Here is a 22,904-nt window from a genome sequence, read left to right on the forward strand (position 1 = left end):
CTTAGGACGTGAGTCTCCGGAGGGCTGGCTCAAGTCTTACCCACTTGCTTGCTCTTTCCAGGACTGTCCGTCCAGAACTGAATGAACTGGAGGAAACAAGGTCCTGCTCAGAATGTGATAAATACTGTCCCCAGGACTCGCATGCTGGCATACTAACCCCGGCTGGTGGGAGGACAGCACGGAGGGACCCCAATCTCCCTGTAGGTCTGCCCCGCATGGCAGGAAGCAGCCCACAGGTTTCAGGCTCTGGATGAGACTTGGAGCTCCAGAAATACGGCTGCAAAGCCGATACGGGGAGGGGGGATTTCTGTGAGCTGCAGGAATGTCCTTATGATTCAGGCACGAAGGAAGGGTGGGAAAGGGAAGAGGGCCGCTGTGTCCCCTCAGATGCCACATAAACCAAAACCCATCATTAATGGTATCAACCTCCCCAAATGGGAAAGAGACAAGGTGATGTCATCTGACTTGTGACAAAAGCACCTTCCTTTCCTATTATATTTGTTAGGTTCAGATCAATGTTAAAATGACACTGGATTCTCTAAAGTCCACTGTGGTTCCTTCCTGTTCACGCTGGGCTCAACTGCATTTCTGGGACTTCACCTGTCTTCCCCTCTCCGCTGACCCTTTGTTAAGTTCTAAGCCTTGCTATGGCTCACCAACTTCTTAGCCTTCAAGATTCCAGCTAACACCTCATCCAGGAAGCCCTCCCCAACTTCCCTGGTCTGAGTTGCCACAGCACGTTGGCTCACTCCTCCCTTTCACACACCCCTCATATAATTAAGTAATTACTCTAATTTACCCTCTCTGGACTGGGAGTTCCGAGGAGAGGACAGTCCTCTACCCTGTGTTTCCAGATCCCAGCACAGCGTCGGGCACATAGTAGGTGCTCAAGTAACAGTGTAGGGATGGACGGATGTTAAGTGGTTAGGGCAGCATGAGGAGGGGCCAGCAGGGTGGGAGACTGATGATGTGTTGCAGTGGCTGATCCACAGGCCAAGGCCCAGAGCCCTGCGCCCACCACTGCGGTGTTCGAGGCCACCGCAGGGGCTCACCTGAAAGATGGGGTACTTCACATAACCGATCTCTATGCAGGTGCTGTCATTTGTTGGTTTGCTGGACAGGAGCGCTTTGAACCTGAGCAGGAACACAAGAACAGAAAAAGACTCACAAACACACTCTCCGCTGACAAGAAACTCAGCTCTTCTAACCCCCTAACTCTGACACACAACTACATTCTCCACAGATTTCTTAATTTAACCCTCTCCCTCCCTGGATGATACCATGAGCCAATGTAAAGTTAACGCTCAACTTCAAAAGAACAGTGGTCTTTCTCGAACAGGTGATTGGAGAAGAACGGAGGCCTTTGAAAACCCCATCCACAAAGGCTGCCTGCTTCGGGGACTCTTTTCTGAGCTCGGGCTTCCTGCTCCTCTGCTGTCCCTGGAATTCTCCACTCCCGTCCTTCCCCCTCCACACAACCTCTGCTCCAGAAGAGCAGGCACTTCTGCCCTTTGTGCTGCATCCTGAGAGCCAATGCCTATGGGATGCATCGTGCGCATTTAATCAACACCTGTTGATGACCTGAGGCTCCCCTTACTGCTGACCTTCCGTCTGGGGTTGTCAATCACTTCCCTGCCATTGACTAAACTATATGCTCCTTGAGGGTAGAGACCCTCTCATTGGAACACATTGACACTCCATATATTTAGGAATAAGCTTTCTAGCTTTTGGTTGTTTTTTTTTAAATAAAACCTTTAATTTTGAAGTACTTAGAGACATATAGAAGAGTTGCAAAGATAGTACAGAGAATTCCTGTTTTTACCCTTCACCCAGTTCCCTCTAACGTTAACGTCCTGCACAGCCAGCCATGGCACCTTTGTCAAAATTAAGACATTAACATCGGCACAATATCAATCCGGTTTTTCAATAGTGTTGCAACTGAGAACTATGCAAGGGACGGCATAGTTTTCTTGTGGTGGCAAAGCAGACATGTGGGGATTGTATTTGGTTTTGGGGGGGGCACTATGGATGCCAGGATGCTTTTAGGATCCAGGGAGTGCTGGTCAGACACATTCCCTAGCAGACTCCTTATTCCCTGCTCGCCCCGGAGGCCTGCCCCCTCCTCATTTCGGCACCCCTCTTCTTCCCTCCCTCCTCTGCCCAGCTTTGCCAATCCCGTTCAGGTCCTTGGATGGTGTGGTTCCCCATGGCCAGCCCCATCTCATCTCAAACTGAAGGGAGGAGGAAGGGCAGTGGAGGAGCTGGCAGGAGGGCATCCTATGTTGTCAACTTCACCGCCAGGGAAAAGAAACATCCAGGACCTGTGGACTCTGGTGGCTGATGCCCAAGTTCCCTGACATTTGGGGTACAGGCCTCCCAAGGCTGCTGTATGTGGGGTTTCAGGTTGTTCACCTCCCGAGGCACCTGGCTGAAGGAGCTAAAACCGACCCATGCTCTGCTCTCCACACTCTGCTAAGTTCCGCCCCTCATGTGCTCTATCTGCCTGGAATTACAGGCACCGAAGCCACACAAAGGTGCTGCTGTTTACGCTGGTGGCTGCCCTGTTGCCTTTTTTTAAATTGTCAGTGGAAAACACATAACACAAAATGTTACCACCTTAACCATTTTTTAAAAAAGATTTTATTTATTTACTTTTTGGAGAGAGAGGAAGGGAGGAAGACAGAGAGGGACAGAACCACCAATGTGTGGTTGCCTGTTGCGCACCCCCAACTGGAGACCTGGCCTGTAAGCCAGGCATGTGCCCTGACTGGGAATCGAACCGGCAACCCTTTGGTTTGCAGGCCAGCCACACTAGCCAGAGCTTAACCCTTTTTAAGTGTACAGTAATGTTAATGTTAAGTCTGTTCACATTGTTGTGCAGCCAATCTCTAGAACTTACCATGTGCCCATTAAACACTAACTCCCCATCCCACCTCCTCCCAGCAGCCCCTGGCAACCACCGTTCTATTTTCTGTCTCTACGCAGGATACTATTCTAGGACCTGCTATAGATGGACTCATACAGTATCTGTCTTTTTGTGACTGGCTTATGTCACTTTGTGTAATGTCCCCAAGGTTCATCCACGGTGTAGCATGTGCCAGAATTGCCTTCCTTGTCAAGGCTGAATAATATATGTAGACACCACATTGTGTCTGTCCCTGATGGATGCCAGGGTTGCTTCTACCTCCTGGCCATTGACAATAGTGCCGCTATGAATATGGTGCACCAATGCCCCATACTCGTGATTGCTTGATTTTGAGAAGATTTTCTGCCGGTCTTGTGCAGATACCAGCAAAATGGAACTTCAGAGTATCTGCCACACTCATAATTCACCTGCTCCCCAAACCGACGGCACATACCTTGGAGAGGCTGTAAATAACAGCACTTTGTGAGCATAAAATGGTCTTCCTTCTACCAGGAAGGTGACATCAGACATTTCTTTATTGTTGAGGAAATGAGGATCTAGAACAGAAAGGGAAAAAAGGGCAGCGTTAGTGGAGAGAAGGGTGAAGTTTGGATTTCAGGGGATAAAATATTCATTGGTGTGATGGTGACCAAAAAGGAGTCAGAATCAATCAAAGGAACGTTCGAATTCAGTTTTTCACAGAAAATCTTCACAGCTTATTCATGATTAAGAGAAGACAGGCCCATATGCTGAGTTCAGATGACTTTCAGGTGTCAAAGGTAAACTCCTGCCCATCTTGCTTCTAAGAATGTCACCCACCCTAGCTTCCCACCTCTCCTTGGGCTCAGTGTCCTCCCTGCCTGATGGACGTGGTGGAGAGAAGCTGTCCCCTTGCCACTGTGTTCTAGGTGATTCGAAATCCAAGCCTTTCCGTCCCTGGGTCAGGGGCAAATGAGCCAGTCCCCTGCCCCTCCCTCCAATAATAACTGGTCCTTATCGGGCACATACGATGTGCCAGGCACTGCACAAACTGGCACTAACACATGTAAGGTCACTCAGTCCTGGGGGATAAGAACCGCTGTCAGATATGCAGTTGAGGAAACTGGCGCACGCAAGGTTACAGTGACTTGCTCCATCCAGCTGGTGACAGGTGGAGAAACCAGGATTTGAACACAGACATTCTAACTCAAGGGCCTGCATTGTTGAGCACTCGGATTCTCCCATTTACCTGTCATTTCGGCTATTTAGATCTGGGGCTGCTGAAGGTGCCAAGTCTGTGCTCCGCCTACTTGAGAATATCACCCTGCCCACGCACCCCCCCACCCCAATCTGTGCCCCTACCACGGTCCGCCTAGCTCAGTTCCTGGGTCTGTCCCAATCTAGGTGAGAGGACAAGGAGGCTCCACCTCTGCTGAGCTTTCTCTTAGGTCGCTCACCCTGTTAGCTCACTTGGGCTGCAGCACCCCAGGGTGGACCTTCAAGAGTCTCTAAGTTGAAGATTACCCAAGTTCTTGAGTCTGGGGACCCACCGCACTCCCAGCTGATGTGAACAAAGGTTCTGCCTGCACATGCTTCTGGCCAGAGTCTCTCGTCTCTGTGAATGGCACCACCATCTACCAGTTGTTCCTCTCCCAGCTGTGTAAAGGTAACAGGACATTTTCCTTTCCTGGGCTCCCCCAGATCTAGTTCACCACAAATACTGTCCTTTCCTCCTCTGAAGTGTTTCTCGAATCCCCCATTTCTCACCCCCCCCCCCCCACTGTCCTCACTAGAACCACGTCACCTCTTGGTTGGGAAACCGCAGGAGCCTCTGTGGGTCTCTGCCTCCACTCTTGGTCCCCCCAATCTAACGGTCCACCTTGCTACAGTCATTCTTCCTAAAGGCAGATCTGATCATTGCCCTCCACTGCTCTAAACCTTTCAATAGCTCCCCAGTGCTGCCCAGGCAGTGTCTAAATTTCTTAACAAGGTTCCTTGTGACTGGGCACCTGCTGCCCTCTCTGGCCTCAGTCACATCCCCCTGTCAACTGCACGTGGGCTTGAGCCACACGTGGCTGCTTTCGGGTTCCCACCGGAGCTGTGTGCCCTCTCACCTCTGCACCTCTGCACGTGCTGTTCCATCTACCGAGAACACTCTTCCAACGCCTTCTACGTCTGGCGCACCCCTACGTGGTCTTCAAGCTTCAGCACAGACATCCCCTTCGCCAGCCCGATTCCCCCGCGCATCCCACCCAGGCTGAGCGAGTGTCCTCCAGTGGGTGCTCCTAGCGCCTGTCCTGTCCCTGCTGTAGCCTCATCGCTACTGTGCATCCACTCTGCCTCTCCCTCCGGCTGGCATGCTCTGCGAGGGCAGGACCTTGCCTGCCCTTTTCACATCCTTCCCTCTGTGTCTAGCACAGGAAGGCGGTAGAGTAGTAAGAATGTGAGCTCTGAAGCCAGAATCTCAGTGACCCTGGGTAAGTTATTGAACCACTCTGTGCCTCAGTTTTCCTTCCTGTATAACGGGAATCCTAATACCCATCATATACCTACATCATAGAGTCAGAGTGAGCATTAAGTGAATTAATTTATGTGAAGCACTTAGCAAAATGGCTGACACACACTGCCCATCTAGATGCTCAATTAAAAGTTTTTGAATGAATGAAAGAATGCCTTGACCATTGCTTCAGAGTCTTGTTCTCGAAGCCTGTTTAAAAATCAGGCCCCTTCTTAACCGGGGGACCTGTTTGTTGTTGATGGGCCCTACCCCAGGGGTTAAAGGTTTGTCCTGAAATGAAATCCCAGCTGTTTCCTATGGTTGGGTTTAGGCTGCTTCAAAACTTCGAGGGAGGGAATCAACCCCCTGGATTCCTGAGGACCACGACCCATCAGCTGTTGGGCCCATCCTGTCTGATGGCACCTTGAACCCTTGGCCAGGCCCCATTTTTGCCCAGACCCTGCTGTGACTTGGACCCAGAACTGGCCTTCCTGGCTGACTCTTCTCACTCAGCCCTCAGCCCCTGTGCTGCCCCTGACGGGGGTCCTGGTGGTTGGTCCTCCACTCATATTCTCTGTCACCTCTTCCCATTAAGAAGCTGTAATTTAAAAAATATTTAAAAAAAACAATAAAAAGTAAAAATCACCCGTAGTCCCACTATCTTCAAATTTTTTAAATATTATTAACCTCCCTCTCCAAATTTCTAAAACTATCCAGGTAAAGGGAAGGAGGCTACAGAGGAGGGCCTCAGAGTTGACCGAAAATAACTTCTCCATTGGCTTTAAAGACTTTCTCTTTCTGCTCAGCAGCCTGCCTCCCTCTGCTCACTCTGTCTCCCACTGTCTACCTCCAATCACCCCCAAATCACTAATATCTCCTCCCTTTAGCTCTCATTACCATTCTCTCCCAGAATTCACTGAGATGGCAGGAGGACAATGTATTCACAAAAAACCAGGTGTGCACTCAGCAGTTTGCCATAGTCTCTGCCATTCCCTATTGTCTTACACTGAGCCTGTTTCACTCATTTATACGACCTGCCGGGCCCCTATAGATGCCAGTTTGGGACCCTTGTCACTGGTCATTCTAATCTTTCCTTTAAAGCAGGTGCCTAAAGAACTATTGTTTGGCAGCCTTTAGTTATGCCAGCTTGAAATGCTATCCTGAAGCTGCAAAACACTACATGTTCCATATTCCCTTTATCGATAAATATACATATATTCTGCCCTTTTTCTTTCATATTGTGAGCCTTGAGCCTCTCAGGCTTGCCTTTCTTCTCTTGTTCTAGCCCTTGGAATTCCAAGGCTTGGCAAAAATAACAAGGACCTTAAAACTGCTGATGAAAGAAATCTCAGCAAGTTCAGGAGGGAAAAAAACAAAACAAAACACCCCTTCCTCTCCTGTAGCTACAGGAAAGCAGAATTTATGCTGTGCCATTAAAACAGCCCTTGGAAATATTTACTCGAACAAGGGTGTCTTGTCAGATGACAGATTATTGCTATGTCATGGGGATGGAGCCTTCAGTCTCTGAAGTCTATTAATTTGATTGGTCTTTATAATTTGTTGTACTTAGAATATTTTATTTGGATTATTTTCATTCATACCTGTTTTCTACAAGGCGGAGTGGTTTTGTATGTCCAGGTTTGCCCACAGGGCTCAGCTGCTAAGTTTTCCATTTAGCAATACATTACCATTTAAACTAACCAGTTATTCATGGCAGGAACAGAAGTACAAGACTTTAAAACAGTTCCATGACTTTAGGGTCTTCACGCAAACTAGACCACCAGTTTCAAAAGTAGTGGTTTTGCTAAAGAGTAGAATTTTCAGATGCCTCATTTACCAAGTGTTTCCCAGTCTTTGTAGGAAAAGGAACTAGGAAAAAGAAAAGTTCCCCAACCTTCATTGGAAAAGGAATCCTTTCATAATAAAATGTCTTTAATATTTCATAACTCCCCGGGCGGCAAGGAGACAGGCCCTGCAACAGAAGACTCAGGTTTCAAGGCCACTGAGTGTGTCTTTGCCTTTCCCCCAGGCTGGTCAGCCAGGCTGCAGCAGCCCCAGGGTCCTCTGCATGAAATCAGTGCCTGATGGACAGGTTTCTCCTGGAAAATCCCCAAAGCGAAACCCCCAGGCTGGTGGAATAGAGGCTCTGGGTGAACTTGGTCCAGGGCTCCGCTCCATCTGAACTGATACTGCGCGGTCTGCAGCACCCCTGCGTCTCCAGCTGTGACATGGCCTCCTGGGGTGGTCTGAGGATTACCTGAGCTGGGGTAGGTCACCTGCTTGCCTGGGGCCGGCTCAGTGCAAGTGTCCAAGAAGAATAAAAGTGACTGCTCCTCTGATGCGATTCAGAGCATCTGGTGTCCTCAGCTGAGGTAGGTTCCCCTCGTGTATGTGTGTTGTGGGGGGATGGGGGCAGTGGCGGGATGCTTGTTCCCCTCTCCTCCGAGCTCCCTGCAGGACTCACCCGAGGAGCATGATGACCTAGGACTGTCCTCTGTGTGTCCTCTCAGGGAGGCCCGGAGACAGCCGCCATGCACAGCTCAGGCTTCTTTTATTATTTTTCCTCCAGTAATGGTTTTATTAATTTTTAAATTACAAAATTTCCATATGTGAGCCTCTCCTTTTCTTTTTTCCTTAACATTTCCCCCCCTTTTTTTTTACATTCAATATTTTGTTTTAGTTTCAGGTGTACAGCATAGTGGTTAGACAGTAGTCATATAACCTACAAAGTGTCCCCCTGGTATTTCCAGTACCCACCTGGCACCATACACAGTTATTACAATATTATTGACTCTATTCCCCATGCTGTACTTTCCATCCCCGTGACTAATCTGTAACTACCAATTTGTACTTTTTTAGAAAAAGATTTTTTTAAGGATTTTTAAAATGTATTTTTAGAGAGAGGGGAAGGGAGGGAGAGAAACACTGATGTGAGAGAGAAACATCCATTGTTTGCTTTTTATACTTGCCCTGGCTGGGGACTGAACCCACCGCAGCCCATGCATGTGCCCTGAACGGGAATCAAACTGGCAACCTTTCGTGTTGCTGGATGGCGCCCAACCAATGGAGCCCAATTTGGGTCAGGGTCCAATTTATACTTCTTAATCCTTCTCATTATTCACCCAGTCCCACAACCCTCCTCTCCTCTGGCAACTATCAGTCTGCTCTCTGCACCTATGAGTTTGTTTTGTTTGTTTATTTTGTTCTTTAGATTCCACATATAAGTGAAATCACATCATATTTGTTTTTCTCTGATTAACTTATTTAACTTAGCGTAATAACCTAGGGTTCGTCCATCCTATTGCACATGGTAAGATTGCATTCTTTTTTATGGTTGAGTAATATTCCATTGTACATATGTACCACAGATTTTCTAACCACTTGCCTATTGATGGGCACTTGGCTTGCTTTTAGAATCTACCTGCCTGCAGGGCTCTAGAAACCTTCTTACTGTTATCACCTATAATCTTTCAAATAGGGGAAGAAGGTATTGGTGAGTCTCCTTGTCCATCCTCCTAAGGTATATCTTCCAGTTTTATCACATAATCCAAGCGGTATCCTGATCTCCACCTGCCTGACTCTGGTATCTATTTGCTCTCGAATATTCCCCACCCTTCTTTAAGGTGCTCGCTTCCTTCCCATCCTGAAATCACAAAGCAACACCCCTCGCAAGGCAGGGCTGGTGAAACACTCACCCAGGCGCGAGGTCTGCTTCCGCTTGATCTCTGTGAGCTTGGGGATGGGGTAGGGCCCGTAGCAGTGAGTGAAGATGACACACAGCTGCTGGCTGATCACTTCGTTCTGCAGGAAAGAAAGATCGGCTCACCTTGCAGGGCGCTGTGCACGACCTCATGCAAGTCGCTGCCAGGAATGCATCCCCCAAGGGAGAGACGCCCACAAATTTATCTCAGGTTCTGAGAGAGATTCCCCTGGACGTCACACACCCAGTTTGCCCTGGCAGGACCTGGAGCTGTGTGCCTTCTTATCCACTGTCTGTTCCCAGGGGGTTCACTGGAGAAAGCTTACTTAGTCATTAGACCCTTCTCTCTTGCTCTAATCATTTACTAGCCATCAGAAAGCAGGTTTTATAACTCACAGACTGAAAAATAAGTTTCTACTCCCAAACATACTTTTATCAATACTCTAAGACTCTGGAACCTGCTAATTGCCCTGAAACTACCAGCAGAAAGCCCTTTTGATCCCGTGACCCCGTGATCCCGTGACTGTGTCCCTTTGCAGAGACACAAATGGTCCTGATTCAGCTTTCTTATGAGTTGGATTCTGGTGCTGAGGCATTTCCAGATTCGGAGCGCTCAGCTGAATCATTTCTGGGGAAAAAAAAAAAAGAGGACTCGGAGGTGGAGGTGGGGAACAGTTCTGTGGTGAAGAATGGCAGTTGCCCCTGCTTGCTCAGGGATGAAGGAGCCCACTTCTGATTGAGTCCCATCCTCCGTGATTTATTTTTTTCCCCCGTGGGGCCCGCTGCTGTTCACGGGTCTCCCTCCAGCTGCAGGTGGGCCGGAGGGAAGCCACGAATCACAGCATCTGGATGCTTTTTATTGAGTGAAGGGGTTGAAACTTGGGGCTTAAAGGGGGAGTGAGATAGAAAGACATTTACAATATTTTAAAAGTACATTACAATACAGTTTGCAGCATGCTTTTTTGGAAATAAACCCCTACATAATAGGCATATTTAGATTGACAGGTATGGACAGAAAAAAGGTCAGGGAGAATAGAACAGCTACCTCTGCGTGGGATTATGATGTTTTCTTTTTAGCTATATTTTCTGCCACAAACAACTGTTGCTTTTTTAATAAAAACAACAAATATTATTTTGGGGACAACTCATGATGTCAGTGGTTCAAGCTATTCGTGAATCTATTTCTTTGTGCTGCCGAAGCAGAAGGACACAGCTTGGCACATGAGAAGAAAATTCAGCCCTTTGATTAAAGCAGATGAGATCCCAAAAGGCACCTTGTCACTTCTGACGGATCCACAGAGGTGCCTAAGGGGACGCAATCACATTGAACAACAAAAGGGACGTGACTTTTAAAGATGATGCCTTCACAAACAAGGATGCTAAATGCTCCTTCATGTAACACTCACAAAGTGATGGCCCCTCGCCTAGTTTCATGCAGCAGTTCTCAAAGTGTGGTCCCCAAACCAGCCACCCACGCCACCTGGGAGCCTGGTGCAGATGTCCATCTGCCAGTTCCATCCCAGACCTTCTGACCCTAGAAACGCTGGGGGTGGGGCCCAGCAATCTGCATTTTCACACGTTTTCTGGTGATTCCGATGCTCCCTTAGGTTTGAAAACCATGGGTTTCATGGACTGAAATTCTTTTTTGGGTTTGAGCTGGGCTGGGGGCTGCAAATCTGTTTCATCTGGTCTAAAGCTTTGCTACTCAGATGTGCTCTGCGGACCGGCAGCAGCAGCAGAATTGCCAGGGAGATTGCAGAAATGAAGACTCTCACCTGAGGCCAGTGACTCGGGATCCACAGTCACACGCTCTGCATGTGACTCCCGTGCACACGAATGTTCGAGAAGCGGAATTATGGCCCTTTGAAGATTGCATGCCCTAACGCCTGGGGCTGTATGAGGAGAAACCCCATCTGTGAATGTTACCTTATAAGGCAAAGGGGACTCTGCAGGAGTCAAGTTACTGACTCGTTGACCTTAAGGAGGGAGATCATCCTGGGTTACCTGGGTGGGCCCAGTGTCATAACATAGACCCTTAAATTAGAGATGCCGCTGGGTACCTGCCATTCAGGTCCCTCTTGGGTGTACACAACAGGGTGAACTGGAGTTCTCAGGACTCGGAACTGTGCAGCTGCACGGAACTAAAGGGGAACGAAGCAAAATTCTTAATGCCACAGTTACCAGGAGACTCTCCTAAGACGGAGTCTGTGGATTTGGGGGCTGATATCTTTCCTCTCTTCCTCTGACCCCTCACTGCTCTCCTAAAAAAATACCAGAAACATTTTGTCTAGGGAAAGGAGTGCTAGAGTGTCCAAAAGGCCCTTTACAGGTGGCTCAGGCGGGGGTTCTACGCAGAGGTGACAACACGGGCAACGGGACCGGACGGAGCTGGGTCCCGGGCCCAATCCCTGACCCACTAGCTCTGTAACCTTAGGAAAGTTTCTCAGCTTCTCTGGGCCTCAGGGGTCTCTTCCAAAATGGATTAAAACTACCTGCTTGGTGACGTTGCTCTGAGGATTAAAAAGATAATGCATCACAATATGTTATTGGGTTGAACCAAAGGAAAGTGCCATTATTTGACCATTTTTGAACAGTCCCAAAATAGCCATTTCCCATAACTCAAACTAATCTCTATATTCTAAAATATCATAGAATTAATGACAGCTTTTAGGAAGAGAGAAAGAAAAAAACACTGTGATAAACATTTTGAAGATCCATTTCAAATTGAGAAATTCAGAAAGATGAAATGAGCCGGATCTCAAAATCAAGAGGATGTGGAATTACTGTTCCTCTCCAGGGTCCCTGGCAGTGAGTTCTCTGTCTTAATCAATTCCTCCTGACGTACGACGCTGCCCCTCCCCCCACTTGTGGGCATGCTGGGATGACCAGTCAGCAGTGAGCCCTCTCTGCTGAGCACACCTGGAAAAGGTAAAGGTGGGAAGGTTGTATGACTCTAGAGCAGTGGTTCTCAACCTTCCTAATGCCGCGACCCTTTAAAACAGTTACTCATGTTGTGGTGACCCTCAACCATAAAATTATTTTCGTTGCTACTTCGTAATTGTAATTTTGCTACTGTTATGAATCGTAATGTAAATACCTGATATGCAGGATGTATTTTCATTGTTACAAATTGAACATAATTAAAGCATAGTGATTAATCACGAAAACAATATGTAATTATATATGTGTTTTCCAATGGTCTTAGGTGACCCCTGTGAAAGGGTCATTCCACCCCCAAAGGGGTCGCGACCCACAGGTTGAGAACCACTGCTCTAGAGGATTCCCATGAGGTCAGTGCTTTGCTCCAAGGCTGTCAGCACCGTTGGACTTGTGTATGAGATGAAACTGAACACACAATGAACTTAAAGTGCTTTTAAATCAACGCCCATTTATTTTGAAACGTACTTTTATTTATGGCAATTGATGAGGGCTTTCTGTTTATGGTAGTCATATAATGTTTCCTTCCTAAATACATTTAGGGGAAGGTAAGTAGACTTAAATAAAAATATTAAGTAAATAATAACCAGTGAAAATATCCTTTAGGAACGAAAGGAAAATCAGACATCGTCAGAGGAAGGAAAACTAAGGGAATTTGTCACCAGAACTACCCTAGAAGAATGGCAGAAGGATGTTCTCTAAATAGAAAGGGAAGGATGGAAGAGGGAACTGTGGAAGATCAGGAAGGAGGAACATGGTAAGCAAAAATATGGACAAATATAATAGGCTTTTCCCCCTCCTTGATTTTCCTCATTATGTTTGGTGGTTCATGCAAAAATTATAACAGAGATGTGGTTCTAAATGTATATAGATGACATATTTAAAGATGGTTATGTCATAAATGGGGGAGGGTAAAGGAACACAAAGAGCAGTAAGGTTTCTATGCTTCATTTGGTATTATGTGTATATATATATATATATATATATTTCAGTATTATGTATATATAATGTGATACATCAAGCAACCACTAAAAAAGTTACACAATGAGGTATACTGCAAAACTTTAGAGACAAAAATGAAAAAAAAAATTCAACTAGTCCACAGGAAGGCAGGAAAAAGAAAAGAGGGAAATAAAAGACAGAGAGACCACGTAGAAAACAAAAACTAAGATGGCAGACAAACCCTAAAGTATCAATAATTACATTAAATTAAAATGGTCTATAAATTCCAATTAAAAGACAGAGTTTGGCAGAGTGGATAAAAAGCCCGACTACATGCTATTTACAGGAAACTTCAAATATAGTGATGTAGGCAAGCTGAAAATAAAAGGATGGGAAAATATACAAACATGAATCCAAGGAAAGCAGGAGAGGTTATGTTAATATTAGATTAAGGGGATATCAGAGCAAAGAAAATTAGCGGAAGCAGAGCGGGGCGTTACATGACAAAAGGGTTAACCCACCGGGAGGACACCGCAGTCCTCAGTGTTCATGCACCAGACATCAGAGCGGTGAAGTATATGAGTCAAAACCTGATGGAACTAAAAGGGGAAATAGACCAACCCAACAATTACAGTTGGAGACTTGAACACCCCTCTCTCCACTGATAGAATAACTGGATGGAACATCTATAGCCTAGAGAAGAATGCAGCGTAATCACCAGCCAACAGGATGTTGTCAAGAATTCCAGAACACTCCACTCAGCAACAGCAGAAAGCACATCTTTTCAAGTGCATAGACTCTAGACCGAGACTGGCCACAGAACAACTCTCAAATACAATGGAGTCAAACTAGAAATCAGTAACAGAAAGATACCAGAAAAATCCCCAAACACTTCGAAAATAACACACTTTTAAGTAACCCATAAGCCAAAAAGCAAGTTTCAAGGGAACTAAAACATATCAGAAATTGTGGGACACAGCTTGAGTAGTGCTGAGAAGAAAATGTATCAAATGCATCTATAAGGAAAAAAAAAAGGAAACGTTTCAAATCAATAGTCTAGGCTTCTACCTCAAGAACCTGAAAGAAAGAAAGCAAAATAAACCCACAAGATCTGACTACAGGACTATCACCCATGCTTGGGGAATGCCTGACTTCACACTCCCCGTGCGGGGAATACGTGATGTGTTATACCACATTTCGCCAGTAGGGGTTGCCATTGAACTCCGTCCCCACCCCGCCAACCCCACGCAAGAACAAAGGGGACTCGAATGTGCGATCCTTACAGACTGCCCCTTCCTGCAAGAAGCTGCCTTGGCCTCACCCCTGGATCTCCCAGGGCCCGCAGCTCCTTGCCAGGGAGCAGGCCCTGGATTGCACATCCTGACAGGGGCCCCTGCCTTCGTCCCCGACCCCAGCTGCTGTGCTCTGAGCTGCTGGCTGCTGTGGGAGGGTAGAGGCTGGGCTGGGCAGGAAGGGCCTGCTGGGGTGCAAGCAATGCTCTGTTTCTTGGTCTGGGGGCTCCTCACACCGGTAGGTTGACCTTGTGAAAATTCATTGAACTCTATAGTTATGATCTGGGCACTTTGCTGTATACATGTCAACCTTCAAAATAAAGTTTACTTAAAAAACCCATAGCTTAGGTTTACTGAAAACACAGGATGCTTCAGTAATCTCTGGAATTCCCACTACAGCCTGAAGAAGGGAAAAACAAAAAACAAACAAACAAAAAAACCCGACCCCAAAACTAATTAGAACGGCAGACCCTGGGAACAGAACTAGGAATGTTTTTCACCAAGGTGGTTTCTTAGCTTATTTCAAGTGAAAGCCTTTTTATTTATTTTCAAGTTGGGGGGTGAGAGGCAGGGAGCATTTGATTTTGAAAAGCTTCCAGCGGGTTTCACTTGAAATAGAATTGCTGAGGCCCTTTACCGGAGGCCTGCACACCTGCTCCCCTTTGGACCCTCAGTGGGGCTTGCCATCAAGCACAGATCCAGGCCGCAGGGGGCCCCGGGAGACGCTGGGCTAAAGAAGGGGCGCTAATGAGAAGACCATGTGCCGGTGCTCCAGGCTCAGAATGCAGACAGGCCCATTGCTGCTGCTTCCCTCTGGGGCCACCTCCTGCGGGGCGAAGGCAGCTCCACGCTCCCCTCTTCTCTCTCGCAAGCCCTTCAGCCCAGCCCGGCAGGGGAACCCATGTTGCCTTCTTGGTTCCGAGGCCTAGTTCCCCTGCGAGTTCACAGGCTCCATTGTCTTAGAGGGACCCCAGAGTCCCACAAAGCCTGTTCAGGGACAAAGGAGTAAGAGGCTGGTGCCGAGGCCAGAATGCTACTCGCCAGCTGTGTGATCTTGGGTAAGTTGGTCACCCTCTCTGTGCTTTGGTTTCCCCATTTGTTAAGTGGGGATAAGAACAGTATCTGCCTCAAAGGTTGCTGGTGAGGATTAAATGAGTTAATCCCTATAATGTTCTTAGAATAGTGCCAAGCATTTGCTAAAGAGAAACTACATATTTTACCTCAAAAAAAAAAAAAAAAATCCTCTTTTTTGTCTCAAGACAGTTCATTATAAAAAGGGTTCTGGGGTCAAGTGAGTTTGGGAAACACTTGATTGCCGTCGTGAATTAGACTATTCAAGGTTCTGCAGTAGAGAAATTGGGATAATCCAATGTGATCCTGCAGAGAGGAGCTGACATTCAGCCAGTTACACTTGGTATTCACAGGCTCCTTGGTACCTGGGCTGAGGGGATGCTCACCCCTTGAGAAATAACGAGTTGCCACATCCCCTGGTGAGGCCATCGTTATGATAGGGATTATAAAGCACTCACACAGTGGCAGGGACAGTTTGAAGCGCATTGACTCATTTTATCTTCACAACCAGCCTAAGAGGTTAATACAATTATTGTTCCCATTTTCAGCTGTGGAAGCTGAGGCAGAGAGAAGTTATGTACCTTGACCAGGTCGTAAGGCAAGTAAGTGGCAGAGCCAGGCCTGAACCCCTGCAGCTCGGATCCAGAGCGCATGCTCTCCACCACTGTGCTACCCAGTCCCCTGCGGGCTGCTGAGAAGCCTTGGGGTATGTGATTGATGGTTGGTGCCCAGACTCCTCAAAGCCTCTCAGGCAGACTGGTTCCCTCTGGTGCTTCCATAGCCACAGCAGTGGGGCACTTGTCACCCCGCCCCCTGACCTGGGCTGGCTGGGGGATGAGCACACCACAGCTGTCCATTCTCAAAGTTCCACACACACACAAGGCGCCATGACCCACTGGCAGGTACTGGGTGTCTTTGTGGCATCACTAAACAAGTGGCCCCAAAGAGATTTTTAAGAACTGATCACACAGTCGCCCAAGGGCTGGGCTGGTTTTCGGAGGGGTTGCACCATTTCCCTGTTGCTGTGAATGCAGGTGTCAGCAGGAATTGGGAGGCCCGCGGGGAAGGGGTGAGTCTCAACGGGTCAGCTCTCGGCTCACCAGATCCTCCGTACCTGACAAGCCTTCCCCGGGGCCCGGTTTCCAGGACCCTGGGCCCCATTCATCTAGGGTGCTGCGCCCGAGTCCCACCCTCTATCCGTCAGGCCTGCTCTTGTCTCAGCACCTCTGTGACGCCTTCCCTGACCTTCTCGCACCTCTCAAGAGCCTGTGCCACCAAATTTAGCATTGTTTCATAAACCACCTCCAACGCCCTGGGGGCACACGTGTTACCGCACCAGCGTTTCTGCAAGTCCCCGGGGTGTCCATGTGCCCAAGTGCCTCGGAACATAACAGGTGCTCAGCAGAACAGCTGCCCCACAAATGACAGCACAAGTGGTTTTAGCCAGTTGGGGTACACAAGCCAGCAGTGACCGCGACCACAGGGATCCACCCGAAGGGCAGGATCAGGCTAAGGGACCTGAAAACTCCAGCCTAACTCTCTGCCGACGACCCAATGGCCGCAACCCCCTCGTACCTTGCTCGCTTTCAAGATCTCAAACATCAGGGGCAGGCCTTGGGTAATGAGCTCCTCCGTGTACTCTTCCTCCTGAATGGTCTTGAACTCCTTTAACAGGCACTGGATGAGGGGCCTGCGGTGCTGCTGGAAGGCGATCCGCAAAGACTCCAGCCACGTGTGCAGGGTCCACGGGACACCTGGGAGTGGGAGGTGGGCGGGGTGGGGGAGTGGGAAGGGCAAGGCAGAGAACAACCAAAAGAAAGGCATGTTTTTATCTCGAACTTGGCCTTTTCCCAGGACATTACTACATTATGAGACCAAGAGACAGACTTGCAATGAATAGAGCCAGTGTTGGTTTTCTTTCCCCGGAGACTTGCAGAAGTTGAAATTAAAGGTCATAATTCAAGTCCCTTAAGTACGGGTGTCCATTTCTTCACACTACTCATATTATTAGGGGCTGTATTTTACAACCTATAATCATGGTGTAGAATATTGGAATTATTATGCACATGACTTAGGCCTATGACATACTCCTCAGTGCTGACTTCATTTGTCTCCATTCCCTCTATTTTCTGGGGCGGGAGAAGCTCAGGGAGGGGCAGAGTTTTGCCCAGGATTGGGCACCACATCTGTGCCCGGACAAGAGCTGAGAGCTGGTGAAACTCACCGGGGAGCTTCGCCACCTACCACTCTGGCTAAGATGGATATTGACATCTGCCTAAGAAGACATGGATGATATTGCTGCTGTTCCCCCGTGCCAAACATTTCCATCTGCAGGCACTTCATCAGGTCTTCCTCCGATAGCAGCAAGCTCTCCAGCAGCTGATGGCTGAGCTGTGCTCCCCTCTCATGGCAAGGCAGACAGGGAAATGCACACACACGTGCCTCACTCCTGTGTATCACAGGCTGACCTTTCAGAGTCTCGGGCTGCGTCACCATGCTAAATAGGGTTTCAGGGCCACGGCATCTACGTCCTGTTCCCAGAACAGTGTCAGGCGGCCCTGCCGCAGGCCTTCCATCGACCTTGACCTGCCACACCGTGTGTTTAGAGCCCATGCTAGCTCCTGTGTTCCCATGCCAGGGCTAATGCCATGACATTGGGGAGGGCCCGGCTAGCCTGTTCCTCAGATGCACGGAGGAGATGGCCGTGGGCTCGCTCGCTCACTCAAGGAAGAGCCACCCCAAACTTTGCCTGACAGTGGCTGTGTCTCCTGAAGCTCGGTGGGTGGAGCCCTGGTAAGGAAGGCCAGTCCTCACCCTGGTCGCTGCCCGGCCACAGCTTCATGGATCTGGGTGCTCTAAGCTGTGATTCCCCAACCGCTGGGAACCACCTGGGATGATTGTTAAATATAAAGATTTCCAGCCTTTATCCATCCAGACCCTCGACAGCAGAGCTTCTGGGTGTAGGGCCTGGCAATGTGTGTTAAGACAAGCTCCCAGGTGATTCAAATCCCTCACTTCCCAGGGTAGAGAGTTTGGGAATCATGGAAAGATGTCCTGGGGGTGGGGCTTTGGGGCTGGCAGGGTGCTGCTGTCAATGGAGATGGGGTGGGTGTCTCAGCAAGGGAGTGCTCTAACCAGCAGATGAGAGGTTCCCTGGGCCCACAAAGGGTGTGCGTGTGTGTGTATGTGTGTGATCGTGTGATCTAGAGCTGGGCAGTGGTGCTGTGCCCGGTGGCAGAGGGTGTCCGACTGACCTATGCTCCTGATGTCAATTGTGACATCCACGTAGCCATGCTCAGCGCTGTGATACATGGCCTCTCTCAGGGCTCTCAGTTTGGCTTTGCTGTTGCGGCTGGCGCACAGGGGGGGCGGGGCTGTCTCCGCCAGGTCAGTCCCCTCGGCCAGAATCTCCTCCAGGGACAGGATATCACTCTTCTCCTTCTCTGGCTGAGCGAGCAGTTTGCGGAACACATTCCTGTCAATCATAAACCCAGATAGGAAGACACTCAGAGATGGAAGGGCTTTTCCAGGGCGGGGACAGGGTGGGGGACCACTCACTTGGGACGAGGGCATGTGAAGGGACCAACTCTGGGTTGGTGGTTTCTGAGTCCTGATCACAGGCGCTGCGTTATGGGGATAGAGGAGTTAGTGAGGCAGAACTGGCCAGGTTTCTGCAAGGACAACTGGGACTAATGTGTTCCTCAAACATCTCGAATGCTCTAGAAAGCTGCACTCCCCCACAGTGAATCGCTTCCCTGGGGGTGATGTGTAATAAAACCTGACAGGGTAAATCCTGAAGGAACGGTAGATGGGAAGTAAATACAAGGCGATTTATTATTTTTAAAGTGGATTCTTCTCACTTCACATCAGAGAGGGAACGCAGTCTGACCCACACAGGCCAAGAGTGAAGTCTCTGTGTGTGGGGAAAGCCAGCTAGGAAAGAAGAGAATCAGCCAGTCCAAGGAGATGTGTGTGGCATGAAGCTGGCGCTCAGCAGAGAGCTGGCAGGGAGGGAGGGCCGCTCTGGCTGGGCTGGGGCCTGCACTGCCTCTAGCCCCACACCCAGAGAGGCAGCGGGTCTGGGGTAGGCCTGGGAATCTGCATTTTTAACAAGCACTGCTTGGGACCTCGTAGCTCCGGCCCATCCTAGCCTACCTGTGTCCGTGGGCTGCGGCCTGGCTGAAAGAGTTCATATCACCCTGGGGGGTGGTGGAAATTCCATTCCTGTACATGGTTCCTATCAGGGGGTCCGCACCACGCTCCAACAGCAAACTAACCAGCTCAAAATTGCCTGCAAGCCCAGAGAAGGGGGTTGATAAGGGAATAAAGCAAAGGCATAGTCACAGACACATCCAAGGCCAGGGCGGTGGAAACCCTCGGCCAGGGCAGGAATCGGCTACCTTACTTACCTACGGCGGCTGCGAGCTGCAGGGGTGTTTCTGAGTAGTTCTCCTCGCCATGCTCCACAGAGCCCTCCACCTTGGCCCCCGCGTCCAGGAGGAGCTGTGGAGGAAGATGGCCATGGACATGTTTGAAGGGCATGCTTGGTGAGGAGGCGTCAGAAAAACTGGTGGAAATCAATGTAATGCCAGCGTTCCTGCTCTGCCTCTGGGCCAGTGACCACGTGCACAGGGGGAGGGCAACTGTCCCTCCAGGAGGAACTAGGAGCTTCTCGTATCTTCTAGAACCCGAGACTGACTACTCAAAGTGTGGCCGACGGACCAGCAGCAGTGTCACCTGGGAGCTTGTCGAACACACTGGCTCTGAGGCTCACCCCAGACCCCCTGAACAGAGGCTGTATTTTAACAAGATCTCCAGGTGATTTACAGGTACATTAACATTTCTGGAAGCACTGAAATAGAACCAGACTCTCTTTTTGGGTCGGAGAGCATTCAAATGGTCTCTTAACCACAGAATCAACAGTTCTGAAGGACTTTGGAGACCACCTAGGTCAAGCAGGGCACGAGCCCTATCTAGAATGCCCTGGATCGCTCTGAGGACAGGCCAGCAAATGCTAAGTTCCTGGCCAGCGGGTCAATGAATAAGTGGCAGAATGAGCTGCTACGAATTTTGCTTCATAGGACTCAATTCTGCGCATTGTCTTAAGATATCTGGGCTTCTTAAAAATTGAGATCCTGTCCATGCCAGATCTCACTCACAGTGAATGTGCTGTTGTTGATGTGAAATGGGGTGGGTCGGGAATCTGCTTTCTTTGTTACCCAGGGGTCTCCCTGAGAGCACAGCCAGGAGGGGCTGCCAACTTGGCAGTCCATGACGTGCACACCTGCAGTGGAGAGAGCCCTGACTTCTGCTTGGCTTTGCTTGGCCGCCCACTGCTTCTATTACTGATTCAAAGGCTGGGGATGCCACTGCATGTTAAAGTATGGCATCTGTGTCTGCCAGGCCACCCTCTGACCCCTTCTTTCTTAGATTCCTTTATTAATGATGTTGTACAAGCAGAAGCCAGGTCTCAGTGTGGCACATCACACTCAACCTCCTGAAACATGACTCTGGCTCTGTCTTCAGGATTCCCATGACCTAGGAAACAACAAAGGATTCCTGTGGAATTTCAGCCTTGCCTAGTGGTCCCTCTTTACACTATTCACTGCTCTGCGCTAATCCTCTGAGGTTTGGACCACATAAAAGGAGGCGACTCCCTGACGTTCCCAAAGTTCAGCACTTACTATGCGGTCAAGTGTGGTCACAGACCTGGATGCTGAGCTCTCTTTTATGATGAAAGAAAGACCATGTTCAAGATCTAGAATGTACTGGATGGCTAGTCACCAAACACCAGCTCTATAACAGGCAGAAAAGGTGCAAGCAATACACATTTATATGCCCAAGGACCTCGGATGAGGACACCGCTCCACACTTGGGGAGCTGTTTTGGAAGACACGTGTGAAGGCCCTGTTCTAGAGCTCCTGGATCTGATTCTCAAGAAGTGGGATCCAAACAAGTGTCTTTGGAATTGTTGACTTGGTGACTTGGATGCTTCGTTCCACTGGTTGGAAGCCACCAGACTCTACACAAACACTGGGGTCACACCTAAGTGGAAGCTCTAAGGTCTCACACAGCCAAGTTTTATGTTCATGTTACGACATGTAAAATGGACCAATCCACGACACCACAGCTCAGGCCCCACCCCCGAGCAATTGGGAACAACTTCGTAGGCTGGCCACTCTGTGTGTGAGGCTGCAGGAGGATATGTGATAATTTCATATTGGTTAAAGCCAGGCCATATAGATCATTACATACAATAGTTCCATTCATCTGATATGAATGTGCTATATTTAATTGTAATTAACCAATATGAATGTCTTAGCAGATATGCATGCTGGGAGAGGTACAGATTTGCATAATGGAAGAGGCAAACTTAAAGGTCAGATGTGGATAGGGAAATACATTAATACCTGAACTACAGGAATATGTCCATGCAACACAGCAAAAGTCAGAGCCGTCCAATGGCGGGTCTCGGGGTGGACGGATGGATATTTATGAGGAGTACTGACAACCTATAAACAAATTGAAGTTATTTTCAAAGTGTGACCTTCACAATACTTAGACTAGCAAAGCTGACCTATCTGTGGCTGAGCACGTTGTCTAAAGATGTACAAAGGACATCCTAGAAGGTGCCTTGGGAAGTGACGTGGGGTAGTGAAGAATAAGGACGCCTTTGCTTCTCATCTGAAAGCAATTCCATGGATGACCTCTGACCACCTGTATGGTGCCGTGGAGATGCTGCAGTGGTGGCTACAGTGAGCCAACTCACTTGCCTGTCTCCTCCTTCTGCTTAAGGAAAGGTGGTGGTTCTGAGAACTGTAGGATGTCAGACAGCATGAGGTGCCACTGCCATTACACCCACAACTTGGTGGGACATTCTTGGTGGCAACACCCCCCTGGCAAGGGGAGGTCTGCGTCAAGCTTTTGAGCCAGGGAAGACCACCACCCAGCTGATGGGGGAATGTCACCATCTCGTCACAGCTCACCCACACCGTCCTCATTTCACTCTTCTGCTGGCTTCTGGTGGACAAAGACCCTCATGTTTCTGGAAACTGCGCATAAAAACTTCCCTGGAAACAGTGCGAATAAGCAATCCGATATTGGTCTTTCACTATGGGGACCTCAAAACACCCCTGGCCACGAGGGAGGCAGCTGCACAGCTGGAGGGTGGTTTTTCTCCCAGACAATCCTGGGGCCACATCACTGTGATGCCTATTTTGTTCAGAGCAGTTGAGCTCACTCATCACCTGCTGGAGGAAGCCTTGATCTGGGACCCACGGGATGGGCTAGGGAGGACCTGAGAACCCCACCAGGACCCAAAGCTGAGAAGCCTTTGTAGGGTTTGCATAGTACTCAGGGGTTCATAAGTGGGGGGGGGGGGGGAATCCCTGATACCTAAAACATGTATGATCAAAAATGGTCATGGATCCCAAACTATGTCTATTGCCTGCTTTCCCCAGATGAATATAAAAACCTCAAAACCAAAGAAAAAAACCCAGTCCCCTGAGCCCACAGTACTAAAACTACAAGAGCACCTACTTTTGAACTATAAAGGTTTCCCAGGAGTGCTGAGTGAGGACG

General features: G+C 48.8%; 1 protein-coding gene across 1 annotated transcript in view; it reads right to left on the reverse strand.

Annotated features, from left to right (window-relative positions):
• ABTB3 (ankyrin repeat and BTB domain containing 3) overlaps positions 1-22,904 on the reverse strand; it is a 270,479-nt gene that overhangs the window by 12,240 nt on the left and 235,335 nt on the right. The window contains exons 7-14 of the mRNA XM_090272559.1: positions 21,734-21,835; positions 19,733-19,826; positions 19,479-19,614; positions 18,578-18,798; positions 16,899-17,077; positions 9,077-9,182; positions 3,360-3,462; positions 1,053-1,134 (exon numbers count right to left, since the gene is read on the reverse strand). Of these exons, the coding sequence (XP_090128685.1) occupies positions 1,053-1,134; positions 3,360-3,462; positions 9,077-9,182; positions 16,899-17,077; positions 18,578-18,798; positions 19,479-19,614; positions 19,733-19,826; positions 21,734-21,835 (1,023 nt within the window). The remainder of the gene's footprint in view (positions 1-1,052; positions 1,135-3,359; positions 3,463-9,076; positions 9,183-16,898; positions 17,078-18,577; positions 18,799-19,478; positions 19,615-19,732; positions 19,827-21,733; positions 21,836-22,904) is intronic.

This window comes from Furipterus horrens, unplaced genomic scaffold (assembly GCF_987537825.1).
Source record: "Furipterus horrens unplaced genomic scaffold, mFurHor1.1.pri manual_scaffold_4, whole genome shotgun sequence".
NCBI classification, from domain to species: domain Eukaryota; kingdom Metazoa; phylum Chordata; class Mammalia; order Chiroptera; family Furipteridae; genus Furipterus; species Furipterus horrens.